The sequence below is a fragment of the Hemitrygon akajei genome, chromosome 11 (genome assembly GCF_048418815.1).
Source record: "Hemitrygon akajei chromosome 11, sHemAka1.3, whole genome shotgun sequence".
In the NCBI taxonomy this organism is placed as follows: Eukaryota; Metazoa; Chordata; class Chondrichthyes; order Myliobatiformes; family Dasyatidae; genus Hemitrygon; species Hemitrygon akajei.
The window spans coordinates 74,099,200-74,114,316 of record NC_133134.1 but is presented as its reverse complement, the minus strand read 5'-3'; the positions used below and the strand labels follow the sequence as shown (position 1 = coordinate 74,114,316).

The window sequence follows — 15,117 nt, the reverse complement described above, 5'->3', positions numbered from 1 at the left end:
CAAGTACACCGGGGTAGTAGAGAAAGGAAGTGCAGAGTCTACACTCAGGGGCCATTTTATCAAGTGCACCAGATCGATAATACAAATATCTGATCAGCCAATCACGTGGCAGCAACTCAGTTCATAAAAACATACAGACACAGTCAAGAGGTTCAGCTGTTGTTCAGACCAAACATCAGGATGGGGAACAAATGTGATCTCCGTGACTTTGACTGTGGGATGATTGTTGGTGCCAGATGGGGTGGTTTGAGTATCTCAGAAACTGCTGATCTCCTGGGATTTTCACGCACAACATCTCTAGAGTTTACAGAGAGTGGTGTGAAGAACAAAAAACATCCAGTGAGCGGCAGTTCTACGGGCGAAAATGCCTTGCCAATGAGAGAGGTCATTGGAGAATGGCCAGACAGGTTCAAGGTGACGGTAATTCATATAGCCACACGTTACAACAGTGGCATGTAAAAGAGCATATCAAACCTCAAAGTGTTTGGGCTACAGCAGCAGGCGGCCACGAAAGCATATTCACTGTGTGTAGTGTTACAATTACAGAGGAAGTGGGGTGCAGGTGGACAAAGTGGAACGGTCAGAATCTGGCGCTCACCTTCCAGCGTATGAGAGGTTCGTTCGAGAACCTGATAACAGCGGGATACAAGATGACCTTAAGCCTGGCAGAACATGTTTTCAGAATTCTACATTTTCTGTCGGTAGGAGAAGAGAGGATGTCTGGCTGGGTACAGTTCGATTGTTTTCGCTCTCGATCTAACTCGCCGTGATCCTTGCACCTTAATGTCCACTTGCACTGCACTTTCTCTGTGTAACAATTAATTCTTTCTGAACCAATGTTACAACCACACTCACAACTCGTTTCCAAAGACTCTTTACAACTCATGCTCTCAGTATTTGTTTTATATTTGTCTTCTTTTGCACATTGGTTACTTCTCCGTCTTTGTTTCTGCAGAGGTTTTTTTGTAAATTCTATTACACTTCTTTGTTTCCCTGTAAATGCCTGAAAGAACATGAATCTTTATTTTCATTGTAACATTCAAGGTGATTGTCGATACCTTCAAATTCTCTGTCATTTCTAACTTGTCAAAGGAGTGGAATTGTTTCACTTTCACTCCCAGCTGTTTCTGGCATCTCCAAGCCTGAATGCTTGAAACCCCAGTGAGTAAAACTGTTCTGAATTGTCTTGCTACTTATCTCTTGCCAACTATCAGTGACAAACATCACTGCCTTTTGAATACATCGTAAATGACGCTATCTAAATAGCCACACAAAGACACGTGACTGAACTGTTTGGCAACAATCTCCTGTCCCAATTAAGCGGCATGGTGTCCCAAATAAGTGAAGGGTATCCCAGCTAGTTTCTCAATTAGTTTTGTTTTTTTAAAGGTTGCCCCAATTAACCCGAGATACTAAGGTAGTACAGGCAGTCCCCGATTTACGAATGTCCGACTTACGGACAACTCTTACTTACGAACAGAGGAAAGAGAAAGCCGTCCGCCATTTTAAGTTGTTGCCGTTGACACTGTGTTGAGTGTTTAACTTTGTATTTGGCTTAAATTGTTCTTAGTAAGATTCACCCTGACCCCGCCCCCCCCCCCCCCCCCCCGTTCCAGTTGGCTGGTGGCGCAGTGAGATCAGCGCCAGGCTGGAGAATGGAGGTTCGCGAGTTCGATCCATTGACAGACCACTCCCGTGCCGGGTTGTTGTCGATCCAGTGACTCCCGTACCATCTGTGCCGGGTTGATGTTGAGCTCGCAACTCGACCACTTAAAAAAAAAACACCACCACCTCCAGTTTAAATTCCCACGTGGAATATTGTGGAGGCTCAAATACCCAAACCCAGCACAGCCCCCACTTGTCCCATTTAACCTGTCTCAATGCGGTGGTTCTTAAGACCCAGCGGAGCTCGGGACCCACCACCCGCAGTGTTTCTGTTCCATTGACAGTGTGCGGTGGTCCTTAGGACCCAGCGAGCCTCGGGAGCCGGCGGAGCTCGGGACCCACCACCCGCAGTGTTTCTGTTCCATTGACAGTGTGCGGTGGTCCTTAGGACCCAGCGAGCCTCGGGAGCCGGCGGAGCTCGGGACCCACCACCCACAGTGTTTCTGTTCCATTGACGGTGTGCGGTGGTCCTTAGGACCCAGCGGAGCTCAGGAGCCGGCGGAGCTCGGGACCCACCATCCACAGTGTTTCTGTTCCATTGACGGTGTGCGGTGGTCCTTAGGACCCAGCGAGCCTCGGGAGCCGGTGCAGCTCGGGACCCACCACCCGCAGTGTTTCTGTTCCATTGACAGTGTGCGGTGGTCCTTAGGACCCAGCGGAGCTCGGGAGCCGGCAGAGCTCGGGACCCACCACCCGCAGTGTTTCTGTTCCATTGACGGTGTGCGGTGGTCCTTAGGACCCAGTGGACCTCAGGAACAGGCACAGATCGGGACCCACCACCCGCAGTGTTTCTGTTCCATTGACTGTGTGCGGTGGTCCTTAGGACCCAGCAGACCTCGGGAGCCGGCAGAGCTCGGGACCCACCACCCGCAGTGTTTCTGTTCCATTGACTGTGTGCGGTGGTCCTTAGGACCCAGCAGACCTCGGGAGCCGGCAGAGCTCGGGACCCACCACCCGCAGTGTTTCTGTTCCATTGACTGTGTGCGGTGGTCCTTAGGACCCAGCAGACCTCGGGAGCCGGCAGAGCTCGGGACCCACCACCCGCAGTGTTTCTGTTCCATTGACTGTGTGCGGTGGTCCTTAGGACCCAGCAGACCTCGGGAGCCGGCAGAGCTCGGGACCCACCACCCGCAGTGTTTCTGTTCCATTGACTGTGTGCGGTGGTCCTTAGGACCCAGCAGACCTCGGGAGCCGGCAGAGCTCGGGACCCACCACCCGCAGTGTTTCTGTTCCATTGACGGTGTGCGGTGGTCCTTAGGACCCAGCGGAGCTCGGGACCCACCATCCACAGTATTTCTGTTCCATTGACGGTGTGCAGTGGTCCTTAGGACCCAGCGAGCCTCGGGAGCCGGTGCAGCTCGGGACCCACCACCCACAGTGTTTCTGTTCCATTGACGGTGTGCGGTGGTCCTTAGGACCCAGCGAGCCTCGGGAGCCGGCGGAGCTCGGGACCCACCATCCACAGTGTTTCTGTTCCATTGACGGTGTGCGGTGGTCCTTAGGACCCAGCGAGCCTCGGGAGCCGGCGGAGCTCGGGACCCACCATCCACAGTGTTTCTGTTCCATTGACGGTGTGCGGTGGTCCTTAGGACCCAGCGAGCCTCGGGAGCCGGCGGAGCTCGGGACCCACCATCCACAGTGTTTCTGTTCCATTGACGGTGTGCGGTGGTCCTTAGGACCCAGCGAGCCTCGGGAGCCGGCGGAGCTCGGGACCCGCCACCCACAGTGTTTCTGTTCCATTGACGGTGTGCGGTGGTCCTTAGGACCCAGTGCAGCTCGGGACCCACCACAGTGTTTCTGTTCCATTGACGGTGTGCGGTGGTCCTTAGGACCCAGCGGAGCTCGGGACCCACCACCCACAGTGTTTCTGTTCCATTGACGGTGTGCGGTGGTCCTTAGGACCCAGTGCAGCTCGGGACCCACCACAGTGTTTCTGTTCCATTGACGGTGTGCGGTGGTCCTTAGGACCCAGCGGAGCTCGGGACCCACCACCCACAGTGTTTCTGTTCCATTGACGGTGTGCGGTGGTCCTTAGGACCCAGCGAGCCTCGGGAGCCGGTGCAGCTCGGGACCCACCACCCACAGTGTTTCTGTTCCATTGACGGTGTGCGGTGGTCCTTAGGACCCAGCGGAGCTCGGGACCCACCACCCACAGTGTTTCTGTTCCATTGACGGTGTGCGGTGGTCCTTAGGACCCAGCGAGCCTCGGGAGCCGGCGGAGCACGGGACCCACCACCCACAGTGTTTCTGTTCCATTGACGGTGTGCGGTGGTCCTTAGGACCCAGCGAGCCTCGGGAGCCGGCACAGCTCAGGACCCACCACCCACAGTGTCTCTGTTCCATTGACAGGAAGTGATCGCGATTGAAAATAAAGTGGAAATAATAAAGCGTTTGGAAAGAGGTGAAACGTCATCGGTCACTGGAAAAGCGTTAGGCTACAGTCGGTCAACGATCGGAACAATTTTAAAGAATAATGGAGCATTTGAAAGGCCCTGCCCCGATGAAAGCTACAATTATTACTAAGCAACGCAGTAGTTTAATTATTAGAATTTATATGTTTCTTAAGTGTTTTATATGCATAGAAAGGTAAAATATATACTATATACTAAGACAAACGTTTGCCTGATGCTAAATAATACCGGACGTACTTGTTCCGACGTACGTACAAATCCGACTTAAAGACGGACTCAGGAACGTAACTCGTATGTAACCCGGGGACTGCCTGTACAACGGATTCTTGTTAATTGGGACACTATGCCACTTAACTGGAACAGGAGATTGTTGCCAAACAGTTTCTAACTAGTGTCAGTCACATGAACTTGTGTGGCCGTTCAGACGCTCCAGCCGAGAGCAAACAGTGATTTTTGTCACCAATAGTTGGCAAGAGGTAAGCAGCAAGACAATTCAGAACAGCTTTGCTCACTGCAGTTTCAAGCATTCAGGCTTGGACATGCCAGAAACGGCAGGGAGTAAAAATGAAACTATTCCGCTACTTTAACAAGTTAGAAACTACGAAGAATTTGAAGATATCAGCAATCATCTTGAATGTGACAATAAAGATGAAGATTTGAGGATACAGTAGTTGAAAGCACTGTTTGAAGGCTGTCCAATTCTGCGCTGATTTTGTTCGTTTACAATCAATCAAAAGAACACGGCAACGTACACTGGGTGAATTCCTCCATCAATAACTATTAGGAACTAAATAAGTCAAGTCAAAGTACATTTATTATGAAAGTATGTATACTTTATACAAATCCATCTCCTTACAGGAAACCACAAAGCAAAGAGACCCAATAGAACCCATTAACACAAAAGAAGATCGTCAAACACGCAGAGAAAACATAAGGAAAACGCACGCAGTGAGTTCACAGTGTGACAGTGGCAGGCCACAGCCACAGCCCGGTGCAAAGACGAGCTAACCTCGTAGGGTAACGAGTTGACATTCATCGTGGAGACAAGTAAACCTCGTGGAGCAGTGACTGGAACTGGCCCGTGCCTCGCCTCTGGTCCTGGCACCCTGTCCAGCGCTTAAAATCGTCCAGACCTTGCTCTCGGACCCGGACTCTGCCACTTCGATATGCTCTCAGGCCGGTGCCCCGTCATCTCAATTCGGCCTGTACCCCACTTTTCCAATGCGGCTCAGTCTTCGAGCCAATCAAAGCTCGGGTCTTTTCTCGCACTCAGGCCCCGCCGCCTCGGTTCTGCCGAATCGAAGAGCCTTCAACTTCACTCCAGGAATGGCCGAACATCCGCTCATCCCCCGCTCTCCAGCCCAGACCCCTCCGCCTCGATTTGGCCCGTACGCACCACGCCACAGCCGTCCTGCACCTTCGAGACTTCAGCTCCCACCGCAAAAATGCCAGGTGGTACGGGGAAGCTACGGTCGACTGATTGCAGCGATCGTTTAGTAGGAAAAGGGTAATGAGTGAAGTATTTAGTTGGTTTCTTGGCTTTATTTCCCACCAGCAAGCAGTACTAATACCCAGCTTTATAATGCTGTGGTAGTACTGGTAGTTCTAATTTGTCCTGTATTTCAGTTAAGTACATAATTTGTTACTCAATTAAACAGTAGTTGGTCTATTTACACCTTTTTAACCATTTCACAACAGTCTGGAAACCCCCTTGTACATCTGTGCCTACCTCTGTCCGTCTTTCCCATCACTGTCACCTCCAGGTACTGGGAGCCATCGTCCTTGGCGTGGAAACCCAGCAGACTTACTTGATGTGCGGGCGGCAAGTTAAACGTGAACAGCAGAGAGAGCTCGTCCACTGTCAGGATCTCCGTTGCCAGCTTCTCCACCATCGCCGCCTCCTCCATCACGTTGCGCATAGACATGAAATCGATCACTGCCGGGGGGGGGGGGGGGGGGAACGGATGGAGACAACAGTCAGAGACAGGCGGGGTGGCGATCTCAAACGGAACCTCGAGGGTGTGAGAGGTGGGGGGGGGCAACGTTTAAAAGGTGTACGTCTTCAACAGCAGTGGTTGAAGGGACAAGTCCGGCGGGGGTCATGAACCTGAATTTTATCCTGACCCCTGCTCCCTCACCATTCAGCCTCTGCTTCCCTGGCAATGCCCACAAAACCAACCCCCGCCTCCCCGTAATCCTTGACCCTCGCCTTTTTCTGTGCCCTCTCAGACCTTTGTGCTCTGTGAACTCTACCATCATGCTGTGCCCCTTGACCTTTGTCACTTCCCACGGCCACTGCCCGTGACCTTTGCCACTTCCCCAAGACCTCTCACCTCCTCCCTTGCCCTCTTGTCACACCCCACAACACCCCACGCCCTCTCACTGCACCCCGTGCCCCTTGACCTTTGCCACTTCCAGCACCCTATCACTTCCTCCATGCCCTCTCGTCACCTCTTGACCCCTACAATACCCCTTTCTCACTTGTCAAGCCCCTTAACCCCCACAACTGTCTGACCCCTCACTGCACCCGCTACCAACCCGCAGTGCCCCTTGCCCCTCGCCACTTCCCGTGCCTTCCTAGCCTTGCCCCGTTGACCTGGCTCTGCCGCCTCCACAGGTATAGCCTGTGATGCCCCCTCGGTTCAAAAGGTACCGAGGAGTCCCCACCTTTTCTCGGGACTGAGCGGATCGCGGGTCCGCGGGGTGGGAGGGGGGGATTACTCCCCTCGTCTTCGAGTAGAAACTTTTCCCAAAGTTCAGGAAAACTTTCCCACCCTCTCTCCACAGCCCCCCGCTTCACTCACCCTGCCATTGCCGGGCGGCCGCCACCCCGAGGAGAGCCAGGAGACACACGGGCAATAAAGGGGGAGCGGGAGCCATGGGCAGGCGGTCACACAGCAAGAGCGAGCGGCTTCACTCCCCGACTCTGGCCCCTCTGCCCGCCGTTCTCTCGCTTTTTTTGTAGATTCCGCCCTCGGCGCGGAGCCCTGTCAATCAGAGCCCGGGGCGGTGTCCGGAGCAGAGGCCGCCCCGCTGGAGGAGGGTCCCGGGACCGGTCCGGGGCGAAACCCAGTTAATCCACGATACACCTCCAGGAGGTACAGGAGCCTCAGGACCGCAGCGCAGCACCAGGGCATTGCCCCTCAACCATCAGGCTCTTGAACCAGAGGGGACCCCATCACTGAACTGGTCCCACAACTCACTCTCAAGGACTCTTCATCTCATGTTCTCGATATTCACTGCTTGTTTATTTAGTATTATCACTGCTTTATTCTTGTATTTTCAGTTTGTTGTCTTTTCCACACTGGTTGTTAGGTGTGGTGTTTCATTGATTCTATTGTGGGTTTTGGATTCTTTGAGAATGCCCTCAAGAAAATGAATCTCAGGGTTTACTTGATAATAAATTTATCGAAGTAGGTATACTTCAGTACACCAACACTTGACTGGTGTCGGGGATTGGCAGCCAGGGTGATAGAGCTGAGGATGGGTCAGCCGCTATACAACTAGAGACACTGTGCGGTGAGACTGTGTACTGGAAGTCCGGGAGCAGAGCTGAGTGCAGTCGCTAACACTATGCTTGGGAGGCTGAAAGGTCTGACGTTGGGAAGATGCTGGAGTCCGATTATTAAGGATGAGGTCTCAGGGTTCCTAGGAGGCACATGATAAAATGGGCCAAAGTCAGTGTGGTTACCTTAAGGGAAAATCTGGCCTGACTAATCTGTTGCAACTCTTTGAGGAAATAACAAGCAGGATAGACAAAGTGTACTTGAATTTTCAGAAGGCCTTTGACAAGATGCCACACATGAAGCTACTTAACAAAATGAGAGCTCCCGGTATTACAGTAAAGATTCTAGCAGGGATAAGCAGTGGCTGTTTGGCAGGAGGTAAAGAGTGGGAATAAAGGGAGCCCTTTCCTGGTTGGCTGCTGGTGACTAGTGGTGTTCCACAGGGATCGGTTTTGGGACCGCTACTTTCACATTGTATGTCAATGATTTGGCTGATGAAATTGATGGCGTTGTGGCCGAGTTTGTGAACAATACAAAGATAGGTGGAGGGGCAGGTAGTGCTGAGGAAGCAGGAAGTCTACAGAAGGACTTAGACAGATTAGGAGAATAGGTAGAGAAGTGGCAGATGGAATACAGTACCAGGAAGTGTGTGGCCATTCACTTTGGGAGAAGGAACAGAAAGCATAGACCAGTTTCTAAACGTGCAGCAAATTCAAAAGTGTAAGATGCAAGGGGTCTTGGGAGTCCTTGTGTAAGTTAACTTCCCCAAAAGGTTAACTTGCAGGTTGAGTCGGTGGTGAGGAAGGCAAATGCAGTGTTAGTATTCAATTTAAGAGGACTAGAATATAAAAACGAAGATGTAATACGGAGACTTTATAAGGCACTGGTGAGGTCTGACTTGGAGCATCGTGAGTAGGTTTGGGCCTCTTAGAAAACGTGTTGACATTGGAGAGGGTTCAGAGGAGGTTCACGAGCATGATTCCAGGAATGAAAGGCTTATCATCTGAGGAGCATTTGATGGCTCTGGGCATGTACTCACTAGAATTTAGAAGAATGAGGGGTGATCTTATTGAAACATATCGAATGTTGAAAGGCCTTGATAGAATGGATGTGGAGAGGATGTTTCCTGTTCTGAGGGTGTTTAGGGCCAGCTCAGAACAGAGGGATGTCCATTTAGAACAGAGAATTTGAGGAATTTCTTTAGCCAGAGAGTAGTGAATCTATGGAATTAGTTGCCACAGGCAGCTGTGGAGGCCAGGTCATTGGGTATATTTAAGGTGGTTCGATAGGTTCTTGATGAGTCAGGATTAAAAGGATACAGGGAGAAGGTAAGAATATGGGGTTGAGGGTGAAAATGGATCAGCCATGATAAAATGGCAGAGCAAACTTGTCAGCCAAATTCTGTTCCTATCGCTTATATATGGTCTAAATTCACTTTGAACTTTGACTGGCTGGAGGCAAAAAGTGGGAATAAAGGGGGCCTTTTCTGGTTGGCTACTGGTGACTAATGGCGTTCCATAGGGGTCACTGTTGGGTCCACTTCTTTTCACGTTATAAGTCAATGATTAGGATGTTGGAGTTAATGGTCAAGTTTGAGGTGGAGGGGCAGGCAGCGTTGAGAAAGCAGGGAGCCTGCAGAAGGACCTAGACAAATTGGGAGAATGGGCTTATGACGTTTGCCTGGACTCGAAGGGCCTGAAGCATTGTTGAGGATCCCTACCACCCACTCCACAGTCCCCTTGACCCACCGCCGTCAGGAAGGAGGTACAGGAGCATCAGGACTGGAACTTACAGATTGGGTAACAGCTTCTTCCCTCAGGTTGTAGGTTCTGTGGGCACACCGTGGTCCGGAGGAACATTGTTTCATTTGGCTGTAGATGACAATAAACTTGAACAAAGAAGTGGCAGATGGAATATAACGGAGGGAACTGCACGGTCATGCACTGAAAGGAATAAGGGCATAGACTATTTTCTAAACTTCAGAGATCAGAGATACAAAGGGACTTGTGAATCCCAGAGGGTTAGCTTGCAGGGTGAGGAAAGTAAATGCAACGTTAGCATTCATTTCGAGTGGACGAGGATACAAAAGCAAGGATGTGATGCTGAGGCTTTAGTGGGGTGTGGAGCCCATTAAGAAGGTAGGTTCGGGCTTTGGAGAGAGTCTAGAGGAGGCTCGAAAGAATGATTCCAGAAATGGAAGTGTTAATGTCTGAGTGGTGTTTGATGACTCTGGTCCTGTACTCACTGGAGTTTAGAAGAATGAGGGGGGAGATCTCACTGAAACCTATCGAATATTGAAAGGCCGAGATAGGGTGGACATGGGAAGATGACTCCTAGAGTGGAGAGTCTAGGACCACAGGGCACAGCCTCAGAATAGAGGGGTGTCCATTTAGAACAGAGATGAGGAGGAATTTCTTTAGCCAGGTGATGAATCTGTGGAATTCATTGTCACAGATGCCTGTGGAAGTCAAGTCATTAGGTATATTTGAAGCAGAGATTCTTGATTAATCAGGGCATGAAAGGTAAAGGGGAGAAGGCATGAGAATGGGGTTGAGACGATGAAGAAATGGCAGAGCAGACAATGGGCTGAATGGCCTATTTCTACTCCTATGTCTTATGATCTATGGTCTTTGGTGTAATCTGGATCACTCACTCCCAAATCAAACCCAGGATTTTCACACTTGGATCACTAGATCCCAGACTAAATGCAGGGCACTCACTCCCAGATCACACAATCCTATGACTGGTCAATGCCAAAGAAGGTGCTGTCTCTTGGTCAAGCATGTTCAAGAAGAATGATGTTGGATTCTGATGTTTTCAGCCAACATTCTTTCAGAAGTCAGGAACAAGGCACAAAACTTGTTGCTTCACAACAAGAAAAATTGAAGTGGACACTGATAGAGGCCTGCTGAGCAAAGAGAGAGAGAAAATAACTCGGAGATTAAGACGCTAAAAAAGATGGCGCCCAGCATGGTAAATTCCATTCAGATTCATAAATAAGAATCGACCAATGAGACAGATCTTATTCAAAAATGCAGAACAAAGACACTTCCAGAATCATACCAGTTTTACACCAATATAATTGGGTCCCTTTATGAGGAATGTTTGATGGCTCTGGGTCTGTACTCACTGGAATTTAGAAGAATAGGGGGGATCTCATTGAAACCTATCCAATACTGAAAGGCCGAGATAGAGTGGATGTTTTCTATAGTGGCCGAGTCTAGGATCAGAGGGCACAGCCTCAGAACAGACGAATGCCCAGTTACAAAAGAGAAGGGTGCTGAATCAGTGGAATTCATTACTACAGATGGCTGTGAAGGCTGAGGTGTTGAGTATATTTAAAGCAGAGGTTGATTAATTAGGACATCAAAGTTACGGGGAGAAGGCAGGAGAATAAGTTTGAGAGGGAGGATAAATCATCCATGATGGAATGGCGAGCAGAATCAATGGGCCGAATGGCCTGATTTTGGTCCTACGTCTAATATGGTCTAATACAGCCTTTCTCAAACTTTTTGCCTTGGAGGAACCCTTGAAATAATTTTCAGGTCTCAGAGAACCCCGCTTAAAAATTATTATATCTATAGCTCACAGGATGTTAAATGTGATCAGTAAATTGTAGATATAATAATCCAAAAATAATTGTCAATGCTCTTTAGAGTACAGAATTAATTTTTAGCCAACCTTTCTTGAAAAATAAACAGGTAGTTAAGCTTAGTGTACTTTTCTTGAAATTAATCTTTCTTTCCCTTTCATAAATTTTTAAAACCTCATAAGGCAAACATAATAAATTCCTGTTAAATAACTGGCTTAAGCCAAAATGGGATTTATTTCTTCTAAAGGTAGGCTTGGTAGATTTAAATTAAATAAAGGTTGTAAAATGATTTTAATTAATGCTATTAATTTAAAAAATTACATCATGAAAATTTATTGACAATGTTGAATCGTAAAATTACTTAAAATCATAAGCCAAAGCAACACAGATGTCAACAAAGTTCCTCCAAGACAGACCTTCTGTTTCCAGAGATGAAATCAAAACATTAAATATATCTTGGCCTTTGCTTCTTTCTGGCAGATCTTTGCAAAAGAAAAGTTGCTTTTTTATTTCACCATCATTTACAAATCTTACAAACATTACAACATGACATTTATTGGTGAAATCTGTTGATTCATTAACCTGGATAGAGAAGCTGTTATTTTTCAGTTTATCACACAAAACCTCTTCAGCATCACACGACATGTCATAAATACAGTGGCTTATCGTACAGTTTGAGAGTGAAACCTTGTCAATTTCTCAAACTGCATCTTGTACTGAATCTCGAAACAAACAGAGAGTAAAGCTTTTGTTAATAAGGTCACAGTCAGTAAAGTAACTCCAGAGGCAAGTAATTTAGTCACAGAATATTACCCGGAGAAGGAAAATTCACACAGTTGGTGAGAACCTAATGATGCCAGCACTTTACCCACTATAATTTTTCATGCTGGCATCACTAGATTCTCACCAACTGTGTGACTTTTCCTTCTCCGGGTAATATTCTGCCACTAATTAACTTGCTTCCTGAGTCCTTTTACTGACTGTGACTTTATTAACAAAACCTTTACTCTGTTTTGAGATTCCAATAGCCATTTAAAATCATCAGCACTTTTAAGTGTCATATGGCTGTGATTTGTAGTTAAGTGTCTTTTCAATTTTGCTGGAGCCATTGCTGTATTAGTAAGTTGTTTGCCACAGACTGGGCACAATGGAATAGACAACTTGGATCATCAGTCCATGTAAAACCCAGTGATGAGTAGCTTTCATTGTAAAGACGGACTTCATTTTATGTCCAATGTTTCATCAGTACAGTGAAATTGTAAAAGATTGTAGTCAAACATGTCTATAAAACACAGGTGTTAATAAAACATAAAAGAACAGCATAATTAACTAAATGAGAAAACTACAAAAAATACAAAAGCTTCACAATACAGTTCACTTCTAACCTACACAATCCACCTTTTGCAACGTTTACAACAGCAAAGCAGTAGGCCAGCAGCTGAGTCGCAATGCGTAAAAATTCCTTTTCTCAGATGAAAATTTCTCTCCAATTTTCTAGTACACCGGTAGACTTGGTTCGCTCGATGGGACAAATGGCCTAATTCTGCTCTATATCAGCAGTGCATAAGGGGAACTTGGGGGAAATAATTCAGGAGGGAGAGCTGTTGTCACAGTCCAAGTTGGGCAAGTCTATTCAATGCTCGGAAAATGAACTTCATGCTCCTCATCAGCCTACCGCCCTCCCCTCCGTGAAATACAGCACTCACCAATTATGAAATAAAAGAAGATTCAAGCTGCACTGCAACAAAGGCTATGTGTGTGGGAGCACTGCAGTTACTGCGCGGCCACGCACCCGGGCAGCTTCAAGGGAAGAGTGCTGATGGGCGAGTTAGGACTCGGGGAAGCAGAGTTTCGGAGGGCCACAATCTTCAGGGAGGCCGGACTGGAAGGGAGATTTTGAATATGAATTGGAAGAGATTTTGTTTCCTTGTGACGGACACAGCAGGATGGGAGTGGGAAGGGGAACATATGCGGGCGTCACAGTGCCATGAGTAATAGAGCCATTGCCTCAGATTTTTGGGACGTGGGTTCGATGCTCACTTCCGGTGCTGCCTGCGTCTGGAGTTTGTGAAGACACGGGTTTCCCCTGGGTGCTTTGATTTCCACCCAATTCTCAAAAACCTGTGAACGGGTCGGTTAATTGGCCACTATAAAATGCCCCTAGTGTGTATGTGAGGGGTCGAATCTGAGGGGGATCACAGAAAACGTGGGGAGAATCAAGCATTGGGATTAATACTGGTTTCCTCCACATTCTAAAGGCGTGCGGTCAGGGTCAGGGAGTTGTGGGCGTGTTACGTTGGCAGTGGAAGCATGCCGACACTTGCGGGCCGCTCCCAGCACACATCTTCGGACTGACACAAATAACGCCTTTCACTGTACATCTCAACACACAATACATCCAACAAATAAAGCCAATCTTTACATGTATGCACAGGTACACCGAAAAACTTCCTTGCAACAGCATCAGATAAGCCGCATTCACAAGCATTATCAATTATACACAAATCCCACAAGAAAAAATGCAATTAGAACAAAATAAATTTTAGTCCAAAAAGTCCATTTTAGCACAAAGTGATCGGAGGGGTCATGTGTGTTGCTCAGAGTTCCAGCATCTGCAGACTTTCACTTTCTTTTGTTTATAGTCATTGCAGTTGGCTTGAGGTCTGAATGGCTGAAGGGAACGAGCTGTTCCTGAACCTGCTCGTGCGGCAGTTCGGGCTTCTGAACCTCCTGCCCCATGGTACTTCCGAGAAGACGTATGCCCTGGATGGTGAGGATCTTTGATGACAGATCAAAGTTCAAGGTAAATTTATTTTCAAAGTCACCACGTACTACCCTGAGATTCATGTTCTTGCAGGCATTCACAGGGAACAAAGAAATACGATAGAATAATGAAAAACTACACACAAACTCAGACTGACAAATGACCAATGTGCAAAAGAAGACCATAAGTAGATAGATGATGGTGGTCATCCATCAAAACCTGTGCGGGAGAAGATTTTAAGTGGAAAATCCGTTGCACTCTCTCAATCTCAGAAGTCCTGGTCCAGTGGTGTGAGTAGTCATCACAAATTGGGGTTTTCCTTAGATCGAATGGGTTTTAGAGTCTTTGAAAATAAGTCTGTCGGTTGTGGAATCATTCCAGAGTTGTGGTGAGTCAAGTTATCCGCGCGGGTTGCCTTTAAGAATGTTGCGCCGTGAGGTAGCAACTGAAGCAGCAATGGGACCACGTTGTGGAAAGAGTTAAAACCAACACCTAACAATTTGCACCTCAGTGAGAACTGGAGATGGGGTTGAAGCTGGACTCTGGCTCTCAGTGTGGGATTAGCTCAGCCTGGGCAGGATGGAAACTGTCTATGAGGTTTCACGGCATTGTGTTATCTAACTGAGTGTTCAGACTGCTGCTGAGAATGGAGGAATCTGCAAACAGTTTACGTTGACTTGTGGCCTATTGCTGAATGTGTTGCCTTCTGCGTACAAGAGAAAATCAAAAGCTGTGTCCGAGACCAGGCTGTGGATTTTCAAGGCAGGGCTGCTTCACGGCAAAGGAATTTCACATAATATGCAGAATACCACTACCTTCCCATCTCCCGCAAACCAGAGCTCTAGAAATCTCTTTTCTTTCCACCAGTGATGTGAGCAAGGATTTGCTTCTGACCACTTTACATACGTACACATAACACACAGAAGTTAAATCGAGCAAGGGGCCCTTGTCTTTGCTTGCAATGTGCATGGTCCTGCCAAAAGAATTATCTGACTTGGGAAGACCATAGACCATAAGACATGGGTGCAGAATTTGGCCATCTGGCCCATCGAGTCTGCTCCGCCAATCAATCATGGCTGATCCTTTTTTTCCTCCTCCTCAACCCCAGTTCCCAGCTTTCTCCCCATTCCAATTAAGAACCTACCAATCTCTACCTTAAATACACCCAACAACCTGGCC

General features: G+C 48.0%; 1 protein-coding gene across 1 annotated transcript in view; it reads right to left on the bottom strand.

Annotated features, from left to right (window-relative positions):
• Positions 1-7,028, bottom strand: part of LOC140735723 (thrombospondin-3-like) — a 114,367-nt gene extending 107,339 nt beyond the window's left edge. Inside the window, 2 exon segments of the mRNA XM_073061143.1 lie at positions 5,806-6,012; positions 6,881-7,028. Coding sequence (XP_072917244.1) covers positions 5,806-6,012; positions 6,881-6,956 — 283 coding nt within the window. The 5' untranslated portion in view covers positions 6,957-7,028.
• Positions 7,029-15,117: the final 8,089 nt, after the last annotated feature.